The sequence below is a fragment of the Anopheles moucheti genome, chromosome 2 (genome assembly GCF_943734755.1).
Source record: "Anopheles moucheti chromosome 2, idAnoMoucSN_F20_07, whole genome shotgun sequence".
NCBI lineage: Eukaryota > Metazoa > Arthropoda > Insecta > Diptera > Culicidae > Anopheles > Anopheles moucheti.
The window spans coordinates 7,482,515-7,508,400 of NC_069140.1; the positions used below are offsets into that span (position 1 = coordinate 7,482,515).

The 25,886-nt window shown below is 44.3% G+C and overlaps 2 protein-coding genes across 4 annotated transcripts; both read left to right on the forward strand.

Annotated features, from left to right (window-relative positions):
- Nucleotides 1-1,870: 1,870 nt before the first annotated feature.
- On the forward strand, nt 1,871-24,347 carry LOC128299704 (protein unc-13 homolog 4B). 3 transcript variants are annotated; one of them, XM_053035737.1, is made up of 12 exons: nt 1,871-2,187; nt 4,844-5,501; nt 5,628-6,394; nt 17,417-17,681; nt 20,108-20,448; nt 20,977-21,184; nt 21,251-22,068; nt 22,139-22,652; nt 22,733-23,266; nt 23,342-23,790; nt 23,857-24,050; nt 24,123-24,347. In XM_053035737.1, exons 1-12 carry the CDS (start codon nt 1,871-1,873, stop codon nt 24,212-24,214), a joined length of 5,157 nt encoding a protein of 1,718 aa, XP_052891697.1. In that variant the 3' UTR covers nt 24,215-24,347. The 3 variants fall into 3 exon arrangements, with proteins under 3 accessions (XP_052891697.1, XP_052891698.1, XP_052891699.1); XM_053035738.1 differs by lacking the exons at nt 1,871-2,187; nt 4,844-5,501; nt 5,628-6,394 and adding exons at nt 11,378-11,518; nt 13,724-13,965; XM_053035739.1 differs by lacking the exons at nt 1,871-2,187; nt 4,844-5,501; nt 5,628-6,394 and adding an exon at nt 13,506-13,965 and having other exon boundaries at nt 21,299-22,068.
- Nucleotides 15,051-17,348, forward strand: LOC128299706 (succinate-semialdehyde dehydrogenase [NADP(+)] GabD). Its single transcript, XM_053035742.1, has 2 exons — nt 15,051-15,707; nt 15,814-17,348. Exons 1-2 carry the CDS (start codon nt 15,378-15,380, stop codon nt 17,047-17,049), a joined length of 1,566 nt encoding a protein of 521 aa, XP_052891702.1. The 5' UTR covers nt 15,051-15,377; the 3' UTR covers nt 17,050-17,348.
- Nucleotides 24,348-25,886: the final 1,539 nt, after the last annotated feature.

A 25,886-nucleotide genomic window follows, 5' to 3' on the forward strand; every position in this document is an offset into this window, starting at 1 on the left:
TTCTGTGACATCCAGTACGCTGACCGTCGTTAGTTAATTAAATGATCATTCTTCGCGTTTAATTGAGCCAATCGTGAGGGGAATCTTTCGGGAGCAGTGCAACTGAACAGTTCGGCAAATTTTTGCCCATCTTGTCCAAGATGTGTCATCCTTGTTTAGGTTGCGTTGATCATTGCCAGCAGTGGAAAGAACCACTGGAACACAGTGCGGCAAATCATGTCTGGGAATACCTTTTGTGATCGTTTGTGGTGAATTTGTCAGTATCCGTACTCCCTGCTTCTTGGATCACAGCGTTTTCTTGGGCACTTTGCGAAAAGTATCTCAGACATATTCAAGAAATTGCCTAAAGTGATATCTCTCCAGTGACCAATTGATATTAATCCCACTTCAGACAGCATCGCGTGTGTTCACGGTACCATAATGTGAATATATCCAAAGGAGTCCTCTTACCGTGAAGTGTCAGCATGCAGGAGGATGATTCGCGAGTAGATTAGTCCCTGTACGTGTCAAGGCTACTGAGAAAAAAGGGCTCAGTAACGATCAAACAAGCAAGTGAAACGTCGTGCTCCGCTTTTGTGCTTTCATAACATAGGAATATCTGCAGTAAACATGTCTCATTTTGACTGTGATAGCACCTCCCAAGATATCAACCGTAGGCGGCGGGTGTAGCTTGCATAAACTGTAAATAAATAAAACCTTCTACCAGTGCCATGGGGTTTGCGCGCGCGAAGACAATTGCAATCAACCGGAGTACCGGTGCGTCCATTGTGATCGTAAATCGTGCTTCATCACAACTTTGGAGGTGCCTGTGCGCGATTATGGCGGATGGTTCTGGGTAGGGCATGCTGGTCTAGTTTGAGAATAGTTAGTTCGGGAGTATGTCGTTGGAGTTGGATTGAAACTAGAGTGACTCAAGTGAATAGTTATGCAGATGAAGTGAAGTTTGAGCACCAGTTCTAGTGAATGTAATTGTGAAAAATACATCTTTTCCCGGCCAATATCAACAAGTATATCGATGTCCGCAGACATGAATAGGGTGTTTCGATTGTGTTACTTGAGTTAGATGAGTGTGTTAGATGAGTTATTTATATATAAAGCTTGTTCTGGCACTTGCTTTGAATAATATTGTTCTGCCACTTGTTTTGAAGGTTATGATGTAGTGCATGTGATTTTTATAAATATTTGGGAGCTTAGAGTATAACTTACGATTTGTTTTAAATTAAACGAAACACGTGCATCATCTGCAGAAACAAACAAAAAAAAAACGATTCGTTTTGTTCAATGTCACAATTCAAATTAATCAATTTTGTGTTGCGTGCCAGGAGGACAACCTTCATACTGCTGAGATACAGGCGGCAGTTTGGCGTGAAGAAATGGTAACAAAAATCGATTCCTTCTACGCGTATGGCAAATTTCTTGCTTTATCTTGCCGTTTTCGATCGAATCGCGATGACTCAGGCGGCACCCATTCTATGCTGGTCTGCTTCTGGGAGGGTGGGATGCGATGATACACCTTCTAGCTATCTTCCTATCGCGCGTTCCTTTGACACGCTGGTAGTTCTGGTATTTTCCCATTACATAAACTCATGCTCCCTGGGCCCAGTGCAAAGGAGAGCTAGAACTAATTGGAAAGCCAGTCAGTTAGCCAGTTTGTCTCTGGAGTTCCGTTGTCAGTGTTGAAAGCAAACCCATCTCTGCAGGAGAATGTGATCCAAGCGTGCGTCGGGCACAGAACAGAATCGATTGCAGTTTTGACAAGTCAGCATAAACAACTTATTTTATTTGTTAGTTACGTGCTCAATTGGCGACAGTGAAACACTCTTCTGCCACAACTTCGCTCTAAATTTGGTGGTAATGTGAGTTTGCAGTGATGAAAAGTACAAATCGATCGTCACAGGACGGCACGATGGCGGCAAGGACGGTGTCCGTGCTAGACGTCGACGGTGAGGTGAAAGTGAAGAAGAAAAGTGCACGCAAAATCAGTGCCCCTCCTTGGCTGAAGGGTCGGCTGATGGGTGTGAAATCGTCGAAACTGGACAAAAGCGTTCCGGTGCCGTGTTGTGGCGTTAGTGTGGCGGGAGATACTGGTACCATGTTGGCCGAGCGCCAATTCGAGGATAAATCAGTACAGTGTGATGATTTGTTGCCGGACACTGGGCATCATCGGTACGACTTGCATCGCAACAGGTGAGATGGGTTCATCGTGGGAAATGTAAAAGGATGCGTAAGGGAAGAGTTCATTTTTATGAAAGTTATTGAACATAATTCGATTTTTTTGTATATTATGATATATTAAAAATTTGTTTTTACATAATTTAAATGATTTCAAACAAAATGTTAGGTTCATTTCTTTGGAACTATGTTTTCGATGTTGATGTTGCCATGTTTATGTCCTAATGCCATTCAATCTCCAGTCGTTGGTATAATTTGCTGCCCTAGACATCACTATCATGTTTTATTCAATTCAGAGCAGAGAATTTAAGTTGTTGCATAACAGTTCAAGTTGGAAGGTTGAATCCAATTCCATGTCCACTTAAACCCCAGACAAGTCATTTAGTAATTGTGCGTCACATTACTGAATCATCTTCTAGAAAGGGAGAACTTGAGTGGGCAGGAGTTTGTCGAAGTTCTCATTTAATATAAAATAATCAATTCTTTTAAGTAATTTCCAAATAATTCGAGAGCGCTGCCTTCTTTCAATAGCCAACAAACAGGCCACTCGATCTTCAATTTGTAGATCGTATTTGGATTGCTTCTTAATACAAATACATTGGAATAGGCATCATCGATGTCTTAATTTGTGTCTTGCAACACAGCCATTCATTTTAAATGTTCGAGAACATTGAAGACTACAAAGCCTTACAGCGATGAGGAATTGAACCTTAGGCGAGAACCTTACTCAGTTCTCGATCACTTGTTTGTTTCTATAAGTGATGTGATTCGATCTGATTGATTCACTGATCTATTGATCTAGTACCTACAAGATGTACTTAAAATTGGTTAAAATAAGTAACACTCAACAAAAAAATACTGCAAATTGTGCAAATACTGAAATGACTAACTCACATACGGCCAGCTCGTCTAAACCAAAAATCGTAAAGACAACATGAAGCATACTCATTTTCAAATGACACTACTTGGCCCCCACAATTGCCATTGAACTTGTCCCTTAGCGTTGGGGTTGCTTTTATCGCAACATGAACTCTTCTTCATTGCACTACCACTGCTGCAGAATGGCAAAATGCTGGTGGTAAATACGCAGCTACATGCGGCACCCTTTGTTCGAAGAGTTGGAAATAACCTGCCAAAGCGTTGCATGTGCCTACCCAAGAAAATGTGTGCTCAGTTCTGCATTAGTGTTCCAACGAAGCGATAGGTTAAACAGGTAGTTGCGCCCATCCGTGTCGGAAGGAGATCGCGCGTGTCGCTATCGAGTATTTGCCCGTGTAGTGTATTGAGTGCATTGATTGATCTACTTCCCGCAGTGCAAAATGTGAAAGGATTAAAAAATGGAAGAACAAAACGTTTAAACAATTTAAAATGCATTTTTAGGCTGCAAACGACGCGGTTTTTGTTCAGTTTTGGGAAAGGGGAAACTGTTAAAAACCATGTTTGGGGTGGTGATTCGACACGGGTGTGGAGTGTGTTTATCATTCGAGTGAATAATTTTTGCAACAATGTTACCTAGTTTCCACACAGATCTACATTTGATCCGGAGAGTTTTTATGCAGCGGCCGTTTCGTTAATGCTTAACGTCATGCTCGTTTATCAATTGACACACTTGGAGGCTTGGGGAATGATGGCCAGCATGGAAATCCCGTACTGAAATAAAATATACACCAATTATCTTAATTGAACTTTATGTTGATAGGAACAGTCATTCGCATTTGCATTACGAACGACATAAAAATACTGTCAATGATTCATCATCATTGAAAGCTTTTTACAGCATTCGTAGTGTGACTAAAAGCTGATAAATAGTGTTTGTGCCATCCTTTCTGTTTCTGGCTAACGCACGACAACGTTTTTGGTGTTGTAAAATCGTGCTCCTGTCATAGTACACGTTTGATAAGAAAGCGCTTTTGTCCATGAAAGCAACGTGCAGGGTGTGAAATTACGTTTCTGTTTTATAGTTGAAGGTCGTTCGTTGATCCAACAAACAAACATAGAGAAAAATTGTATGCTAAAAACATAAAAATTGTATTTCGAGTGGAAACTTACAGACAGTCTTGGGCGCGAATTTGAGTCAGATATTAGTAACTATAATATTTAATAATCCCAAGTTCTTCTTCGTCATCCCTGGTAAGCCAGTCTTTATTAAAATGGAATGATGTGGATGTGATTTGGTACCGGTTCTGCTATGTGAAGTTTGCAGTTTGGAGATATTTCTTTCTCCGAGCTTTCACTAATCCTGGGTGTTCTCACTCGAATATGAAAGTGCTAACTTGCCCTAAATTGCTCAACATGTAAATATGTAAAGTAGTGAAAATTAAGGAAACAATCTGCCGATTTGCATCCAGGAGCTACGTTCGTTTCACCAAAGAGGGCGCCACCATTAGGGTGGTTAAAAAGGGCTGTCTTGGAGGATCGGTTTTCTTTCGAGTTCTCACCAGAACCAGAGCTGTTAGAAATATTGCTAATAAAAACCGATAGTCTGCGACATAAATCGTTCGACGATTATTTAATATAATGGGCAATTTCTTCTTAAACGAAATGAAGATATTTCCTGTATTACATAATGTGATACATACAACCTAAATAAGAAGCAGATAACGGGTGTCCGCTCTCAGTGATTTGTCTGCACAGATAAGCACTATAATTGTTATTTCTCTTCTTCCACCAGCTCGGACCGATGTGCTAGCTGTTGTCATCCCATGAATCCTATCTACCAGACCAACGTAATCGTTAATCAAATACCCTTCATGGACGACGAGCCGGACGATGCTTCATTGCCGACGTTTCGCCGTAGTCACCATCCCATACGCCAGCGTCGAAATTCACAGGCACTGTTTAGGAAGAATAACCTTTTTGCAACAGCATCCTTACAAAATGGAGCCCAGCTAGATACGGCGCTGCATCACAGTTCAGCCATAGCGTACGTTAACGATCAACAAGACTGTAATGGATCGCTGTCCCAATCGGAAGTTTCGATACCGAACTCTATAGAATATGATCTAAATACTGTGGCACCTTCGAAGCCGAAAGTTCCGCTACGACGTAGGACCGGTGCGTACGGAAATGTGACATTAAACGTTCAAATAGCCAACGGCACCAACATGACTATTTTGGAGACGGACGAAAAGGGAAAGCCTCCAGTGGTACCGAGACGCCGGTATGGTGTTGCACCAGAAAGAGATGCGATCCGAAACTCGTATCAAGAATCGTCACAGGCTTCTTGTCTCGTGCTCGGCATCAACAGTGATGCTCGCAATCCACTCAAGTACAAAATGTACACACCGTTCTACAACAAACGTCAAACGATGCCACCGGAACACTTCAAGGTAAGTTTGTGCGGAGGTCACATGTGAGTGCTCATGCAACTCTCGGCCTCAGTTGCACGAAGGCAAGGATTTCCACGCTGGCATTATTATCGTCATTCTGTTTTGGTCTTTCCTTCTCGCAAACAGAACTGGCCATCCGAGTCGACGTATGGCGACGAGAACGATCACAGCTTTAGGACGCTCAGCTACTACTCCGAGGTAGCGAATCAGCTGGAGCAATACGAACGGCGCAGTTTCGATGCCGGAAGTTCCTGCATGCTGAACGCCATCGACTCCAACTCCATCATGTATCGTAGCAGCATGGACACCATACCGAATGACCACACGCCTCCAGAGCACCGCAAACAGTCGAGTGTGGAAAATGGTCCAACTGGCGGGAAAACCCCTTCAATTGTGGTGGGCCCAAACCGGCACAGAATCGGTGCCGAATTACGCGCTAAAAATAAGCCAAGCGATCAAACTTCGGCACAGACGCAGTCGAATTTATTAGCCCCACCGACGAGCACTTTTGGGCGTTGGAGCGGAAGCATACAGAATCTGTTCAGCATTGGCAATCGAACGTCGAACGGTACTGGTCGGTGGAGTAAAAGTGAAAACTGCCTGAACGAGGTCGGCGAGCAGTCACGGCGAAGAAACGGACCCGCCAAGGTCACACCCGATCATCGACTACTTTGGTCGGATAGGCTTTTCGGGCGCTCGACAGCGACAGGACGTGCTGGGAAGAACGGACGTGCTCGCAGGACCAACACCTTCCTCACTAGTGGTGGTGGCAGCTTCTTCACGTACAAATACGACGACGAGGAGGAAAGTGCCTGGCAGAAGTACTTCAATCTTGGCATGCTGCGCAAGATACGTCCCAATCAAGGGAAGACTCCCAAAGGCAAAGGTGGCAGGTGAGTACATTGGAAATTAATGCATTTCTTGTTGTGATAGTGCTGTTTTGTTTACAAATTGCCTTACTTACAACAATTCTGAGACTGATTTTATCGTTTAATTTTGGGCAATTGTGCAGACTGTGCCAAAGAGTAGTTATTTAATGGAGCGTCCAGACTGTAAGCGTAACATACGCTCGAATGGTTTTCGAGCAGAAAATCGGCATTTCTGGCAACCAAATTGACATAAAATTGCGTTTTAGGATGATTTGGCAACACTGAACGGACCGTAACAACCCAAGCTCCAAACGTCACACGAAAGGGCGCCCGAAAATGCTCCTGCAGGGCGCCCGAAATTGGTACCGTCGGGCGCCCGAATAACGATGGCTAAGGCAGGTTTTGACATTTGCAGTAGCCAAAAAATTGGCAACGCTGCCAAAAACAAAATTTTCGGTTCCATCCTGCCCCTCTCTCCCACCATTCCCTACCAGTTCTTTTTTTCTTCTATGCAACCCCCAATCATTTTACTGTCTATATTTAGAATCGAACTCGTATTGTATGTGTTTGAATCTCTAATGTGTTATGTATTTGTCTTTTACGTCTGTGTTGAACTGGGGGCTAATATAGGGCTATAAAAGCACCCATGATGGAGTCAAGCGAAATATGCTTTGCTGTGTATGTCTTCGTCATGAATTTGCGCTAGATGCACCAAATTGATGATGCAGTTAAAAATCGGTATGTATTTTGGTTTCGTTGAAGCCTCGGCCTCAGCGAAAAGTGTTTCCTGAATTTAATGAAGGTATAAATAGTTTCTACTTTACATGCATTTTCGGACACTGATTCCAGTGGAACAGCATCATCATTACCGTCATCAAACCGTCATGAGTTTGTCTCGTCTTGTTTTCGTGTGATCGTAGCGCAAACTATTGTAAATACATCAGAGGAGCAAATATTATGTAGCAAGAACTCTGCTTGCAAACCATTCGTGCGATTATAATGTTTCTTTTATGACGCAGAATATCACATGCACATTCAGAGGTCGGTATCGCTGAAGAAAATTGTAACCCATTTTAACCACTGCAAGATGGCATTGGAGCTGTTGTGCGATGTAACAGGGTCATTTACGTGTTTAAGGACCTCTTCGGGTACAGGATGAACCTGTAGCATAGTAAAAAAGCACGTTCATACGATATAAATTTCTTTCATTCCTTTGGTTCTGCCGGCAGCATGATCATGACGGTGGAACCAGTTGCACGAACATGGTAGTGATACAGAAGCGAATGACGCTTTATTCGCAAGGGTAGAAGCAGCAGAAGACTCCTCACTGTTATTTTCTGCATGGAAACAACTGTATTTCACACAATTGCAGAAAAAATTGGTTCGCTTCTGCAGCGGCTTCTCTCATGTTGTTTACGTGAGCTTCTTGTTCTTCTTCTTGGTGAAGGTGTGACAACCAATATGCTGCCCAAGGTACCAACATCAACAATAGCAATGCCCCCGAAGGTGGGCTAAAACTTGCAAAATGTTGAAAAATCGTCTGAATGTTAATAAAACGTGTTTGTAAAATTAGTTAAAATCTTCTTAAAGTCATATAAGATAAAATTGCTGACCATAATGCAGTAAAAACGCCTTAAAAACACGTGCACTCTTGAACTGTGTAGCGTAAATCGACAATGTTAGCCCGTCCGTCTGTCTTTTGCATGCTGGGAAGTGTGGACGCAAAATCCCCCGCGTAGCGTAACAAGAATCTATTTTATTGCTGAAATACATTATTTTCGCACAAAGACCATGGGAAAAAATTTAATTCAGTGCTTAGATCAACCGCCAATGTTTAAAAATTGTTTCCGGTGCAAAACAACTCGAACTTGCTAAATTCGAGCATATGTTACGGTACGGATTCGACATTTCGCTATTCTGTTTTTGTTACGCGTAACAAGTATAACATAACAAAATTTTGTTACGTATAACTGTTATGGTCTACAGTCTGGACGCTCCGTAAGATATTTTCTGCTAGAGCTACTAGCTCTACTTAGTGGCGCCATCTGTCGGATTGTAGCAGCGCTAGAACATATCGAATACGAACGCGATATTTGATCGGTTAGATGTTTTACATACACGTGTACTATTACTATTACTATTATATGCTATTGCAGCTCTTACAGTATAAGCTCTGTTTGGCATAAGTCTATTCATGTGTTCAATTTATTTTTCAACTCATATTCAGATTAAAGACGATCTCCAATCCCTGAGAAACCACAACAACAATCCAATTATAGATTTTTAACTCCACGCATGTGCATCTTTCTTGTAACCTTGCATACTTGGAGCATCATCTTAAGATGGCATAGCTAACGAGGAATGCTAACGCTCATACTGTTCCGTCTGGATAGATTTCTTTGTTTATTTGTGCCTGTGCGGTTCATTCTTTTAAACATACATCGGATTCGCACCGTGCACTCTGCTGTTGCCAATAGGTCATGTGAGTAAACCAAAGCAGCGCAAGGTGTATGACCGTTTAAATAAACAGTTGCTCCAACTGATATTGGTATCAGGATTATCGTTTTTGAATTGTACGTGAGCATTGGATTTCGTAAAAAAATGCTTAACACGATTGTTGATTATGTTCAGATGCTCAGATAGATGTTCAGATAGACTTATCAGAAATATTTTATTGTAGAACAATTTTACAACACGATGTAATAGCAGCAAACATGTTTTGTAGCATGTTCAAGAATATTGATCTCGAAAGCATAATTTACTACACTCGTTTCACTGTACGTGCATTCGAAGAAATTATACCGGCTGCTCTTGAGTGGAAGGATTTATTCCAGAAGTGGTGTTGCAAATGCGAAAAAATGCCATAAATCTACGCATACTCTCAACATCCGCACTACACTGTGGCTGCTCCGTGACGTCAGTAAGTCGCGAGTAGCGTTGCGCGGAATTGTTTCACTTGCGCCTCTCGCGATCGCTTTCACGATCGCGCACTCATACCACTGCGTACCAAAGCACAACATGCTAAGCCGGTCCGCGTTGTTTCCGTATAGAGCGTATTTCCCTCAGTTGGTGTGCAACCGCTGGCACGACCTTGCCGGCATAATTTGCAGGTAATATGACGTGGGTAGTGTTTGGAGAATCTGTTGTTGCCTAACATCGGCAGCTTCTTCGTTTTTGTTAGTCCCGATAAAAAAGGAAATCAGATGAATTTTATACCGCGACGGTTTCTCATTATGGAATCAGAGCCAAAGTTTTGCAGAATATATTACTAACGTGGGAATACTTAAGATGTAAAACAAGTTTTTTGAACCGCTTCGTGATCTTGCTCTGCTGCTAGAGTCCTTTAAACTGCTCATGGTCGAGCACCGTCGTCTAGCAATCCCTAATACCGGCCTTCCTCGAGGATGCATCAAGACCGCCAGTCCATCTCAATTTTAGGGCTACCATGCCTCCTCTGTCCATGTGGACGATCTAAAATGACTTTACGGGTTGGTCGTCTGGTGTCATTCACGTGGCATGAACAGCCTTTCCGAAGCCTGACCACTCCATTCTGTTGTACGACAGAGAGTTAATCGTGCAGCTCATAGAGTTTATGATTATAGCGGTTCCTCCATCGTCGATTCCACAGATAAGGAACCAGTGTAGATCCCTCTAAATATCTGCCTCTCGAACTCGCCTAACACGTATGTAGTAGGCTTCGTTCGTCGCCACTGGTGTCTTGAGTAGAGAAGAGTAGCATATAATTAGTTGGTTGACTTTGGGATGAATGCTTAACTAAAATTGATTGAGCAAAACGTTGAGTTTTAGATATTTTTTTTCATGTTTAGTGTAGAATGAAGTTTCGTGTAATATATAAAAGAAAAAAGCCATTTCCAACTGAAACGGAAACTGATTTCAATTAAGTCAAGTGTGTACCGGTAGTAGAATTGAAGCCTAATAAAATTGGAGCTAAATAAGTTGGAGTGTCTCCCCGCTACTAACATCCATTTTCATCACACACTCAAGCAGCTCTGCTACTCTAGTTTTCCTCGAAGTCAATGAACTTTACATCCATAATAGGCAAAAGACACCAGCCGATTGAGGCATTCATTATGATCGATTTGTATGGTGTCGTGACGGTTGAAAAGCTTCCTGCGTACGATCACGTTTACCTTTCGTAGCATCGCGATCACTGAGCGCACCGATTAGGGCCGCACGTCGCATGGTGTGGGAAATAATAGCCTCCAAATTGTATTTTCCTTCCACGACGCAGCTTAAAGGTGCTGCCGGCCCTTTACGTGATTTATTTCTAGACCCTTGCTTTGAACTACGTACCAGTGTGTGATCGTGTGGTGACCTCATGAACTGGAGAAGGCTATCGGCTTTTGGTTTTGAAGATGGCGAGATCATATTTTAACAATTCTCTGCATGTAGCTTCAAACCGGCATCCTCATGGCATGGTAGGTTTGAAAAGGTAATTTTCTTAATTGAATTTTGGCCACCACTAGCCACTAGACATGGTGGCGCAATTTTAGTTTGTAAATGACCTGTCATTATCAACGCACTGGGCAGTCATTATCAGTGCGTTGTGCGTGGAAAGGTAAACTTTTGAAGAACTTCACACGAAAAACTTCGTGTAATACTTACATGGTCGCAGTTGTAATGCGTCACCTGCATTACAATAACATAGTTCGGATTGTTTGTAAACAAAACAAACCTTGATCACCCAGCGTACGTTCGAAACAATTGAATTAAATATTGCGTATACAGCACGGCAAGCACAACACACCGAATCGTTGGGATATCCCCACTAGCGTTTGTGATCGTGGCTGTCTCTTTCCCACGCGATCGTGTGCCGCGGAGGGTTTTACGCTTCGCTTGCGTGCGGACAGAACAAAACCGCATCGCGACCCGGTCCCGGCCAGTGGCTGTATTTGTGAGGAGATCGGCGAAACCTCACCATCTAGCTTGCCCTAGCGGCCAGTTTCGTTTAGTTCAAGTCGTTGCATCCGACAGAGCGGTTGAACAAAAGCGGCTGGTTGGTTGGTTGAGCTGATCGGCCTGACTTCCGTCCTAAGGTTACAGTCGATCATAAACATCGGGTCGTTGCTTTTACACCGCGTTTATAACAATATTTCGCGTCTAGGCGTCAGGTGAGCTGTACAAAGGGTGAGCAGTGTGTTACTCGCAAGTGACGAATCGTCTACAACCTTGATGTGGTGATAAACAGTTCTTAAACAGTGAATGAGTGCACCGGCGCTGGTGAAAGTAAAATAGTATACAAAAAATAAACATTTGGCTGTCTGCAGTGTGGCATAGCTTACGTCAGCATTCGTTTGTAAGCATTTTTGGCAAACGACTCTTTGCATCTACGAGAAGCTGTGTGAAGACAAAATTACGAAGACGGGTACGCACAAGCGCGTTAAGATGTGATTTCTTGTTGTTGTCTTCTTGTAACTTCCAATGGAATTGTTTCGAGCGGAAATAACACGATAAAACCATAAGCACAACCCCAAGAAGAAAAACATTCTCGACAATATTTCGTTATTTGAAGGTTACATTGTGAATAAAAGTGGATCTTGGTAATTTCCAGACCATTTTGTTTTGTTAGATTCAATACTTAACTAGGTGCAAATGCTACTGGACTTCCAATAACATCAGGTGTAGAATAAAAGACATTATTTGCTTTGAGATGTACAAGTTAAATTGATCAACTGCGTCGTGAATTGTACTCTCTAAAACCAGGCAGCACCAATAATTCGACTGTAGATAGACTTATTTGCACCGTAAACACGGTGATCATTGTCGTCATCTGGAACACATTTGTTGAGTTCCGTTCCCGATGATGTTAGCCGTTTTAATTCCAAATGGATCTCTTGTTAAAGTGGGTCACACTTTACCTCACCCCCGTGGGCAATTAATTTTCGCATTGCAATTCACTTTGTCAATGGATGCTGTTGTTTATCTCGCTTCCATTCCGGATTCCACAGAGCGCAGTAAGGGCATCGTTTAGTCAGCAAACCGTACCGGCAAATGCTTAACAAACGAAGCATTACCTCAGCACGATCCGACCGGCTACAATCGCTTGAGGTCGCGATGTAATGGCTTTCATTGCATGAAAACTGTGGTATATCAGTGAATGTTTACTAAAACATGTACGCAAAGAGATTGTGCGAAATTATCAGGATTCCGTTCTTGTGGTTCAATTCGCGAAAGTACACCTCGTGATTTTGGGATATTTCCAATAATCTACATCCCGTATTTGCAAACACTATTTTGCATGTTTCAATGCATCCGGAACATCGCATAGTGGTATTTCCGTACTCACTCAACCAGAAAAATTTTCAACGCTGAAAATGCGCTAATGAAAACAGGTCCGATTCTATTGTCACGACCGTGCCCTTGTTTGTTCGCGCCTCCATTAGCCCACGCCGGTTGGGTGGAGGTCATTACAAAACAAGGTGGTTAGAGATGAGGGTTATATTTCGTCACCAGTTAACAAGAATTCCCGGACGGTGTGGGGTTTTGGGTGTGCTTTGGGTACCCTTTTTCACCATTTATGACATCATTCATCCGACTGCGATTGCTTTTTGCCTTCGCGTGAAGTATTACTAAGCACCCAACTATGTATTGTGGTGCATTGTTTGGCTATGAGTAAACCTGAGCTCTCTGCACGAATGCCTCTTAGTAATAGCGTCAAGTACCTATGGAGATCACTTCCCGCATCTTAATCATTCGTTTTGAGAGAGACGGCCGGGGAAGAGTTGGTGGGTAGCGTTTTAAAACGTTGGCGCTTGAAATCTTCAACAAACATGTCTGGTAAAGTCATACCTACCCCTAGCTGTGATATTAGTAGATGGACCTAAAGGAACAGAATTTATGATTGTTTTTACAAGTTTCACTACATTACATCATTTGATAGTGCTACAAGTAGCACTGCGATTGTGTTTGTTAGGGTACATTTTATCACGAACGCCAGAAATGGCGTCAACATAACGCACGATGTCCATATAAATAATCTGTTGCTGTTAGTACCGTAAGCCATGTGCTAAGACGCAGCGGCGGGTTTTATTTCCTAGCCGCTTTCCGTCTGGAGTAGTGCCTATTTAAAATTGTAATGAACGTCTGCGTTTGTCTGGCTGCGGTGTAACTCCAAACGTTGAAGTTATACAGGCAGAAATGAATTCATATAACAATGTACAATGTTTTGTACACAATTCGAAGTACAAAATGATTTGATCCAATAATGTCATGGTTCATTACAGAAAATATGTACAGTTTATAGTTGTGAAATATTGTCGGCAATATACAGTGGGGAAAAGGAAATAATCTCATAAAAGCTCCAAGGTTTCTAATCGTTATTGCCCGGAACAGATCAGTAAACAATTGTAGGGCCGCCCTTAGAACTCGTGTGCGTTTGTGCAAAAACACATCATATCTGACCCAGAACAGACTGTTGCCAGTGATTGTAACGTGCCCCAGACTCTTAAACCGAAGTGCTCTCAGTGTGCATCGATTCTTGGCAGCATCAAGATGGACGAGGAAGCAATGTGGAAAGGTTTGTACCACAAGATCCAGGAGGAAAAGCAAAAACCCCCAACGGAACATCAGGCCATGTAAGTATCGTTGATGTAGAAAGGTGTTAACTGTATTTTCCCTCCTTCTTTCATTAGCTTCAGAGTGTGATTTCACCGAAATGAGTTGAGTGCGAATTGATACATTTCATTGCTGTGTGAAAATAGAATGCACATTTAAAATTTGCGAATAAACGAAATGAAACCTTTTGTTAAACTCGGCCAGGAATTTCAAAATACTCTAAACAGTGTCTTGATAACCTAAAACTTAAAAGCGTATAGAACATTCAAATAATAAACAAGTGTGGCGATAGAACTCGTTCTTAATTCAATCGAAACCGAAGAGTTCGGATAACTAAGAGTTCGGGCAACGTTTCGGTGAACATGCGCAGTGCAATGTTGTGATTTGTGACACTACACGTTTTTATTTTATGTTCGAAATTACAAACCCATGTGATTTTGTTTATGCATCTTGTGCAGTTTAACATTCGATGATATTTTGATTTCCTTAGTCGATTGTAAAACCTCAAGAAAAAAGTTAAATAGCAAGCAAATTGATCATATCCGCCCCTGGGTATGACGATCAACACGGATAGATAGTTTCAACTGTTTCGCAACCATACATTCTCAAGTTCACCGTCGAGATCTTGATGATAACCTGATACCTCAGACGTAAAGGTACTGTGACATGTGGGGTTCGAATCACATGTGGTTTGCTAGAAGTGAAACTTGACTGTGCGACCGAATGATAGCTGGTAATGTAGGCTGTTGAGTAGATATCGCGCGTACTACAGCACACTTTCATATCTACTATCGCATCGGTGCTTTTATATCTCGTTGGCTGATATCATGTCCACGCTTTTCAATTAGTACTCTCATTTGCGGTAATAAGAAGTTTTTTTTATCGTTCTAAAAATGGGTTCTTTAGTTCATTGTCTCTTTTTCAATTAACTTGCTTACCCAGTTAACTACTAATCAAATACTACGATAACCTTGCGTTAGTATCCCGTTACTGATGAGAAACTGGTCTCAGAAATTGTCAATTATTATTAGCCTAACCTTGAGGAGATTAGTTGCATCACTCATCGCATTGCATGCATTCGGTTCGGAACTAAATGGAAGCAATCGTGGGCGTAACGGAATCGTGTTTGAATTTCGCTCGCTGTAAGTATTCGACTCTGTTGCTTAAACACACCATCCCCACAGCCGATGAAGTGTCAATTTTCAGCCGCTCTGCAGCGGATTGTTTTGGTTGGTCGTGCCGAGCGATTGTGTGCGGCACAGTCGAGAAGGATCTCGGAAGCACATTTTCGGTTCGTCCGACTCGTGCCACTAATCAATCAAATTTGTCAATATTGGCTTACTTTGTTCTCCCTATCGGTGGCCCGAAAAAAGTACACATTAGATAACGCCTCGCGATTAGCATCCGCGAGTCGTCGTGCCTGGTTGTGAAAATGTTTCGCTCAGTGTTGGTTTTGCGCTCCGCTAGCAAGTGGCACGGTTACGGATTTAGTTTCAAGTTGAGTACGGTGACGTCTTTAGCAACGCGAGCGATGCATAGCAATCCCTTGAAGCAGAGCCAGGCCTTTGTAAATGGCCGCTGGGTTGGCGCCCGTTCGGGAACCACGTTCGATGTGCAAAATCCCGCCAACGGGCAAGTTTTGGGTGCCGTGCCGGATATGAACCGGGAGGACGTCCAACTGGCCATCGATGCGGCATACGATGCATTTTACCAGCCCGGTTGGCAGAATAGTACCGCGAAGGAGCGGGCCGCACTGCTGAAGGTAAGCAATCAATTGAAGGGTATTAACTTCAATTAAGCGCTTGTTGATACGCCCTACGCCCGAGTGTTCGCTTCACGATTGCTATATACGATTGTTTCCGTTTTAGAACTGGCATGCGCTGATGGAGAAGAATCGGCAAGAAATTGCCAGCATTATGACGGCGGAATCGGGCAAACCGTTGGTGGAATCGCTGGGTGAGGTCACGTACGGCAACTCGTTCGTCGAGTGGTTCGCAGAGGAGGCACGCCGCATCTACGGTGAAATCGTCCCGTCGCCCGTAGCGAACCGACAGATTATGATGACACGCAATCCGGTCGGTGTGGCGGGCTTGATAACGCCCTGGAACTTTCCTCACGCCATGATCACGCGCAAAGCGGCCGCTGCGATTGCGGCGGGCTGTACGGTAGTTATTAAACCGGCAGAAGATACGCCTCTGACAGCGCTAGCATTGGCTCGCTTGGCTGAGGAGGCTGGCTTCCCGAAAGGTGTTATCAACGTGATAACGAGCAGCCGAACACATGCAGCCGAAATTGGGCAGTTGCTGTGTGGTAGCGATAAGGTGGCGGCCATATCGTTTACCGGGTCAACCGAAGTTGGCAAGCTGCTCTACCGACAGTGTGCAGATGGTGTTAAACGTATCGGGCTGGAACTGGGTGGCAATGCACCGTTTATCGTGTTTAAATCGGCCGACATGGAGAAAGCTCTCGCCGGGGCCATGAACTCCAAGTTCCGAAACTGCGGCCAGACATGCATTTCCGCCAATCGGTTCCTCATCCAGGACGAAGTGCACGATGAGTTTGTGGAGAAGCTAACTGAGCGGATTCGTAAGCTTGCGATAGGCGATGGCAGTCAGGAAGGCATTCAGATTGGTCCGCTTATCAACCAGGCGCAGCTTACTAAAGTGGACCGTTTCGTGAAGGATGCGAAGGAGAAAGGAGCCACGATACGGTGCGGTGGTCAAACCCTGCCGAAACATGGTTCTCTTTATTACGAACCGACGGTCGTGACGGACCTGCAGGACAATATGCTCCTGTACAATGAGGAAGTGTTCGGTCCAGTAGTGTCGGTGGTAAGGTTCAAGACGGAAGCCGAAGCACTTGCCATAGCTAACGGAACGCGTCGTGGACTGGCTGGGTATTTCTTCTCGAATGATCTGAACCAAGTGTTCCGGGTGGCACGCCAACTGGAAACGGGCATGATCGGCATCAATGAGGGGCTCATCTCAGCTACCGAGGCGGCATTCGGTGGAATCAAAGAGTCGGGCATTGGGCGTGAAGGCTCACGTCACGGTATCGATGAATATGTCTACATTAAGTATCTTTGCTATGGCAACCTCCAGTAAAATGATGCGATGATATTCGATAGGCACTATAGGTGCTACTAGTCAGCTTAACGAAACGATAAATTCCGCAGCATTGAATGCACACTTGCGCACACCGTATAACAAGTAACTCCATTGTACGTCTTCCATTTGCTTGGACAAGAAATTACCAGAGCTAGCATTAAGTTGTAACTGTATATGTAAACGAAACTGTTTAATCAATAAACAAACTATAAAGTGTATGAGCAGTTTAGCGCTGTCTTGACAGTATGTATAATGATTCGTTAGCATTAAGCGTTTAGAGCAGAACTTAGTGAGAAACGAACTGAGAAAATAACACTCGCGTCAGCAAAAATTCACACATTATGCCCGATGTTTCTATTTACAGGATTCAAGACCTCGATGGTGGTTTCTTTGAGAAGTTTGGCTCGATCCTGCGCCAAAAGTCCATCCAAAACGATGAAAGTATCCGTTCCCGGCTGCAGCCGTTTCCGGACGAGAACGAACCGGAAGTGGAACTGAACGATCCCACTACTTTGCCACCGGTAGTGGAAGCGGAGGACAGTGGCACGGAAACGCTGCTCGATGAAAGTGACTCGGAAGACCAGCAGGAAAAGCAGGTCGAGTTTATCGAAGCTGTGTTCGGTTGGAATGTAAGTAGCTACAGTTCAAAAGTTCATTGAGTTCGTATCGTTTAAGGCAAAATCCCAGCAAGGAAATGTGAATGGGCATCGAATGGACGACGTGTGCTGTACCATGACATTCGGGATATTAATTAAAGTTCGTGTTTTACTCCGTTACGGTGAGGTTAGGTTACGGGCTCGACCGGCCGACGGCTATAAATACGAGCACGTGTTCTCTCGCGGTTTTTTGTTGAGAAATTACACAGCGCCGTCACATATGTTGCCTTCTCGACGCACTGACTATATTAACCTTGATATTTTCACAAGGTCCCAATGTTGCTCGCACGTTGACGTACATGAGTATTATTACCTCAGGACCAACAGAAGATTAATTAGCAAACTGTATTGGTAACACTAGATACCATTGAGGGCTTGCGTGTATGAGAAATGAGCTAATTAGGGAAAGACTTTAAACCACACCAAATCTGCTCAACTTGCCAGTTCAAAACAGTAATCATGTTTTCACGCATGAAATATAATAAATGAGGTTAGTTTAATCGATTATTTGCTTGGTAAATATTTATCCGCATTCTTGTGGTAATGACCAACTGGTAGCATAAATAAACCATTCCTTCCCGTTGCACACATCGTTCATGAAGGCAACTCTAAATGTTTAGAAAGCAAGCAAATCGATCGTTTGCGCTCAATTTCGCTTTGTGTGTTGAGAAAACTAGTTGAGCGATGCACGAAGTCAATAGATTAAACCCATCCAACAGCGTTGTTACTTCGTTTTAAGTCGCTTGCTTAGGCTGTACATAACCTACTCCAACATAACCCAGCCTGGGTCTGGCAAGGGCCAATGTTCCAATCCCAATCACTTGGCAGCATTCCGACCGATGTCGCCCAATGTCGGGTAAGCGCAACGGAGCACCGATGGAGCCGCATGGTAGCTTGTAGTTTTCCGCGCAGGTCAGCTTGGCTTATTTATATCTTCGTCAATGACGAATCGAATCACATCCGTTCGGAAATGTGCGTGTATCTCTCTCTTTGCCATTTTCTGCTGTTTGTTGTTGTCGTTGTTTGGCATACTTTCCGACGGCAGTTGCCCCGTCCTGTTCACTCCCGGGTCGGGTTCCTTTTTGTTTGCCTGCGCTCGAGTAGGATCTTTGCTGTCGGAGCACCAGCCGGTCGGGAAATTCTGAACTTGCTTCCGTTCCTTTGCGCATCGGTCGGAACGAGTTAAGAGTGGACGATTTAATTTAGCATTAGTTCGGCCACGGTTGTGACCGTGCGACGTAAACAGGATCGAAGTTTTGCTCAAGCGATTCCACCGCGCAAAGCGTTTCTTGATCGAGTCGTGGAACAAAGCGCCGCGAACCCTAGGTTTAATGTGTGTAACGAACATTTACGACAGTGATTTATTAAGCTAGCGACCGTCTAATCTAACGAAAAGATTCACCACGACTAAGGTTCGCGCTCCGTAGGGCAAAAAGGTGCGCTGTGCATGGAAGATCTTCGAAGCGACGAAATAATTACGCCCGGTTCAATATTATCGGCGTTGTTCTGCACGGTGTTATGAAAATAGAACGAATCATTTCGCGCCCTGTGTGCGCCATAGAATAGAGTGAAGGTAAAAATAAAATACTCAAATTTCGCGGTCCCCAGGCTGGTCGAGCGGTGAACAGACAAAACGGAAGGTGTTCATATATATTGCCTTGCGAAACTAAATACTGCACAGTGTCGACATTCGGAAAAGTGCGTGGGAAATTCCGTTTTTTTCCGTTGTTGCGCGAATTCTAATGTTTTAATTAGGAAAAAATGACCCGAAAGTCTTTTCTCCGAAAGATCGCTCAGGATCAAGAAGTTTAAGTTCTTCAAAATGGCTGCGTACTGTTGAGAACAGGGCAAACGGCAACACATTTGGAGCTTTATGTAATCGATCGCTCGGGTTCGCGTTGTGTATAATTTCGAACTCTCTGTGTGCACCAAGCTTCTCGAGTAGCTCTTTCTTTCTGGACGTTTTTATCTACCGACGGACGGAAGTCCTGTAAACAAACTTCGCGCTATGAGTACCTACTCACTGCCTAAGCTTCTTAATGGAGGTGGTTTGAGTGGCAACAGGAAGTTTAACATCAAGTTTGGTACGCTGAGATTGACCAAATCTTTCCGTTCGCTGGATCGGCGTACAAAACCTACGGTCCAGCGACCTCAGGAGCGTGACTACGGAACAAGCGTCCGACGAACGTCGGAAAATCCGTACGGTACCAGCTCAGCCGGAAGCAATCGTCCCGGGCGTCTTCCGTACCATCCGTTCCGTGGCATACGAAAGGAGGAGATCGAACACCAGGCCAGCATGATCGTCCATTCGATGACCGTAATGTGATTCAGGGCGTTTGTGTTGTTAGCATTGCGAAAATTCATTTCTCACCCACACGTTCCATCTCCCCTCACGACAGATTGAGGAACTGTACGAGGAAGTTCTGTTCGAGAGCATCCACAACATCGGTTGTGACGATGAGGAACTCAACGTGGACGTACTGGTGCCATACATCCAGGAGGCGTTCAAAATGTCGGACGAAAAGCACAACGAAATAATGCAAATGGCGCGCAACAAGGAAGCGCCCGAGTTACGACTGAACGTGGAGATCGTGGAGGCGAAGGATCTGGAGCCGAAGGATTCGAACGGTCTGTCGGATCCGTTCGTGACGATGTACATTGCGTCGAATCCGAACCATCGCTACAACACCTCTGTAAAGGCGGGTACGCTGAATCCGTTGTGGGAGGAACACTTTTCGCTGTAAGTATGTCGAGGAGGGAGAGTGAAATTGTTGGAAGCAGCAACTGTTACTCACCGTAGCTTAAGCACCGCTATTGGCAATTAAGCAGGTCAGGGCTAGAAAAATGGCATTGCAACATGACACCGGAGGACTGTTGTACTAATTTTGTGAAAACTCCTACCACAATAATTGCTTTTTGTTATGTTTCATTGGATATGAGTTTTACTCATAGTATTATAGTGAAACTCACTTAAACTCAACACAAGTTTAGATCACTCTTAACTTTAACTACTGGATCAGTTATTTTGACTGGAATGCTTCACTTTAATTACATAAATTTTGGAGGTTATAACCAATTTTCTGGTAGTTAAAGCATGCCTTTTACTTGTCTTTTATATGGTACGAACTACATAAAACAATAAACATAGTCTAGGTCGTTGAAATTGTTATACACGAGAACTATACGCTTAGTAGTTCTAGTGTTAAGCTAGTTTAGTCTCGTAAATATTGTATAATTAATTAAAATGTTTTACATTCTCGTTACACAGGCCGATCGCTGAGGATGCAAACGATGCCAATCTCATCGTGGAAGTGTGGGACTTCGATCCGGCAGAAACGGTTAAAGAGAAAATGAACAAGCTGTTCGAGGTAAAGGGTGTCCGAGGGCTACGAAAGCTGATGAAAGAAATTGCACAGACCGCTTCAACCGGAAAGCACGATAACGAACTGATCGGTCGTACCAGTATTCCGCTGAAGGTAACATTCCAGCCAAAGATGTATCAAAGAACGGCTTATCGATTCACGGTATTCTTATTTCCACAGTCCATACCTGCCTCGGGAATGCTGATGTGGTACAATCTGGACAAGAAGAACAAGTTGCGTCGTCAGGGCACCATCCGCATAAGACTGAACTTTAGCTCGGAGAAAAACAGCCAAGTTGCGGCACAGGAGCATCGGCATCTGTTGCGCATTCTGCTGCTCCACGAGCTGGAATCATCGAAAGTCGCACCGTACTGGTGGTCGGGCAAGTTCACGATTCAGGGTGAGGCAGTGCTTACCCAACACTCCGCCCAAAGCGGACTCTCTTCAACGACGGAAGCGTTCATCCAGTGGTCCGTCTTCGCTACAATCCACCAGGATCATCCATTGTCATTTGTGCTGTTCGATACACTGCTGGAGAAATTGATCCGTCCGGTACAGTCGCGTGCAGTATCGGAGGAAGAACTGAAGAGCTTCTGGGAGGCGACGAAGAAGTTGCTACCATCCTGCTTCTCTGCCATCCGGAAGCTGCGCAAGAAGAACACGGGCGATAAGCTTGTACTGAAAACCTTGAACGGTGTACTTAACATCATCGCGAAGGTGGCGCTGCTCGAACCGCCGGAGGGCACGGATCTGTTCCCGGTGCAAATGTACGGATGGATCCGGCGAACGAACGATAGTGAACCGAACTGGGACATTCGTGGTGCTCTGCAAAGTGCGGTTGTGTCGGGTGCTGAAGATTTTTTCAGCGGCATTAAAGAGGGACACTTTTTGCAGACCGGCACGGATGAGGATCGTCTGCAGAACTTGATCAAAATCATCCAGCTGGTCCGTTCGGACATTCAAAAGTCCATCGAGTACTATGATAAAACATTTCAAGAGTAAGTCGAAGGTGAAGATTTCGAAGATATGGACATCGTTTAACATCGACATGTGTTGGATCTTTTTCAGAATTATGCATTTTTCATACACGAAGGAGCTTTACATTACGTACGAGTTGAAGCTGGCGGAACTGATAAAGCCGACGGTGGAAGACATCTGCAAGAAGCTAAAGCGTATCGATCTACCCGAGACGGTATCTACTCGGGGTGGTGATAGCGGGTTTATTGAATATGAGGACATCAATATGGGTACGACCCTGTTCGAGCTGTACCTGGTGCTGAAACGTTTCTGCACGCTCGGAACTGCCCTCAGCCCGGGAGAAACCGATTTTGCGATCGACGAGTACCATCGTTGGTTTACAACCGGCGTTACACATTGGCTGGATATCGCTGTGTACAAGGCTTTGACGCGCATTCACAAAGCTATCGAGCTGGATAAGCTGCAGTCGGTTGACGAGACGGTGAAGTATTCGTCGTCTGCCGTCGATACGCTAGCCATCTTCTATCAGATCAAAATATTCTGGCAACAGCTAGCCTGGCCAGACGTAGAGGGAGCGTACATTTTTGTGGCGAAGATCGTTGATGTAAGTGTGGTCCTGATAGTAATGGTGCCGCGTTATTCAGATAGTAATGGTGCCTATCCGTTTCTTATCCACGTTCACAGGACATCTGTCGGTGCTGCGTGTTCTATGCTGATCGTATGTCCGCCCGCGTCGAAAACCTGGGCGTGGTGGAGAATGTATACGAGAAAAAGTTTGAGGTAACTACCGAGTGGTGTCTGGCCATCAACAATATCGACTACATCCGGCAAAGCTTAAAGCCGTTCGCGACGGAACTCGGTGTGGATGACATACTGTCCAAGTTGGGTGACGCCCAGAGTAGCATCGAGGCGGACCGGTGCAAAGAAACACTGCGTGCCGTGCTAGACAATGCGATCGATACGGAGAAGAATAAAATTCTCGATTTGGTGGAGAAACTGGCACGCAAAATGGCACCCGCGATGCGCCGCTTCCTGGTCGAGGGTGCTGAACTGCTGCAGCAAGACTCAAACTCACTCGACCGGTTAATGATGTACATGGAGGAGTCGCTGAGCGTGTTGAACGCGGAGCTAAATGAGATCAACTTCGAGCGCGTACTGGATGCAATTTGGGCCGAACTGACGACGATCCTGTACGACCTCATCCAGAGCAATTTGGACGTAAGTGGCAATGGATTGCTTGTCATGAGTTAGTTTTATTGAGCCTTTCCTCTCTTTTGTTGCGCCACGAAACAGAAACGACGTCCACCTTCGTTCTTTGCCAACCTGCGCGACACGCTGCACCTGATGGTGGCCAACTTCAAGACGACGGAAAACCGAGAATCAGAAACAGCCGCCGACAAGGAAACGCTTGCCCACATCGAACGCTTGCTGCAGCTGCACGGGTACGAAACGACCGATCTCATCCATCAGTATTACTTAGATAGGCTAGAGGAGCAGAACCGGAGCGATGCATCGACGACCGGCTACGGCATGCTGACGGTTCAGTGTTTCTTCAAGGAGAACGTCCTCGAGCTGGAGATTGTGAACGCGCGCAATCTGAAGGCGATGGACGGTAACGGTTCCTGTGATCCGTTTGTGCGCGTTCACTTCCTGCCCGAGGAGCGGTTCGTTGGGGTTGCCAAACCGAAAACACAATGCCAGAGCAAAACGCTATTCCCACTGTTTGACGAAAAGTTTGTGATGTAAGTTGTGCATCGGCAGTGGAGTTGTGGTTGAAGTTTCAATATGCAATCTTTGTCACTTTGCAGAACCTTTACGCCCGAGCAGCGTTCCATTCCGAACGCACTGATCATGTTCAGCATCAAGGATAAGGATCTGTTCGGTATGTCCAACCAATATCTGGCCGAGTGTTATCTTAGCTTTAACGAAATAGCGGACATTTCGGGTGATGCGGGCAAAATCGAACAGAAGCATCTCATTCTCACGCGACCACACAAGATGGGTAAGATCTCGTTCAAGACTGAGCCTTTCGCTATATTAGTGAAATTGTCTAAATCCTTTTTTCTTTCCTCAGATATCGACTGTCTACGTGCGCTTGAATATCGTCAGGGTGACAAACAGGCCAAAGATTTTATCAAGAAGCTGAAGCAAAAAATGGGCCAATAAAGCAACTCGAAAATACGGACTACTCAACGGAGGGATGCGGGATGTTAATCGTATTTGTAATATTTCGATGTAATAGTCATGGCGAAGAATGAAAATATAACTGATCGTTCAATTTGTACCGCTGTTTTACGTACGTACACGAACACTCGTTTTGTCAATAATGTAACATGGTTGGTGATGACCCGGGTGGTGTAATTGGCGGCTCTTCACACGACAGGACCGGTCCAAAATCCTGTCCGAAACATGGGAACGATGCCCAGCACACAGGACTACGGATGAATAAAGTCAAAGAGAGCCAAAAATGGCAGGTCTCTCTTGAGGTTGTTGTACCGATAAAGAAAAATGTTGGTGATGACTTAGAGGTTGGGGTTAGACTGAACCTGAATGGATGAATATACCGACTGTTGCTCATGTTTTATAACACACTGAAGGGAAGACATAAAGACTAAATAACCTGTTGATACCCCTTGTGATCGACTTTTTAAGGTCATCAAGACTTGGCTTGTCCAAATTCAAGAAGAAGGGAGTCTTTAGGGCTGATGTCGACATTGAATGACATCGTCACAACAGCAGAGGAGAGATGCGATCTTCCCAGATTTGAATTATTTTTTGGTGTTGACGGGTCTACCAAATGATCTTGGTGTTTTGTCTGAACGACTCATTAGAATGATAATGAACAATTAAATTCTCAATGTCATTTCATTCATTAACCACGCTTCATAAAACATTCGAAATATTTCAGTAACCGCACAACTCGAAACAAATATAAAGATCAACTCGATTAGTAAATATTTGTTTCTGTATAATACTGAAAGTATAGTTTATGGAATAAATACCTGGAAAAATGATAATCTTAATAATGTAGGAATTACACTGTCTTCTTTATTCGTTCTAACAATTACACGCAAATAGCTTTATGTGAAATATGGCAGGCCAAAGGAGAGGTACCTTATAAAAGTCAAATACATGAGTCCAAACAAGAATTTACACAGAAGCATAAAATTACACTTGACGTTACAATTCAAAGGGAACATACGTTACATCGATTTACATCGACCGAAGTTGTTTGGACCTGCAGTGAGCACGCGTGCTCACTTAACCACGGAGAGAGGGAGAGAGAGAGAAAGAGAGAAAATTGTGATCGTACGCAAGCCGTGAAGTCGAGGGCGCGATTTGCACCAGTCGTTTGAGAGCTTCCGCAATGGAAGGCTGCTGCGCGAAACCGTGATCTTTGCTGCGTACGTGCGGTCCAACGAGCGTAGTGTTGTCCGGGAGTGTGGTGTCTTGGACCAGTGTATACAACCGTTCACCTAGGAAGCGAAAGAATGTAACACAAGAAACCCCGAATAAAACGGACGGCAGAAACAAATTATACAAACCTTCCACGAAGCACGCCATAAACAAGTTGGTGGAGTGATTGTTGCTGTGGAATAAAACGCGAATATCGTTCGAAAGCGGAATGCGCAAGATTTATCTTGGCAGCCCACTGGAAGTTTGAAGGTCAAAGGGTTTCAACAAAGAGGATTTACACGTGGCGTTAGGTAGCTTTCAAAAGCGCAAATTGTTTTTTTTGTCTTTGAGTGTCTCTTTGTGAGTGTGTGTGTTTCGAATTTCCACCAAAATACCCAAAAATACCCACGAAAAGGCAAACCGAAACCCGCAAGCGGATTGA

Coding starts and splice junctions, on each gene's coding strand:
- LOC128299704 (XM_053035737.1), top strand. CDS start 1,871: ATGAAAAGTACAAATCGATCGTCACAGGACGGCACGATGGCGGCAAGG. Junction 2,188..4,843: donor TACGACTTGCATCGCAACAG/GTGAGATGGGTT, acceptor TTCTTCCACCAG/CTCGGACCGATGTGCTAGCT. Junction 20,449..20,976: donor TGGGAGGAACACTTTTCGCT/GTAAGTATGTCG, acceptor CTCGTTACACAG/GCCGATCGCTGAGGATGCAA.
- LOC128299706 (XM_053035742.1), top strand. CDS start 15,378: ATGTTTCGCTCAGTGTTGGTTTTGCGCTCCGCTAGCAAGTGGCACGGT. Junction 15,708..15,813: donor AGCGGGCCGCACTGCTGAAG/GTAAGCAATCAA, acceptor TTTCCGTTTTAG/AACTGGCATGCGCTGATGGA.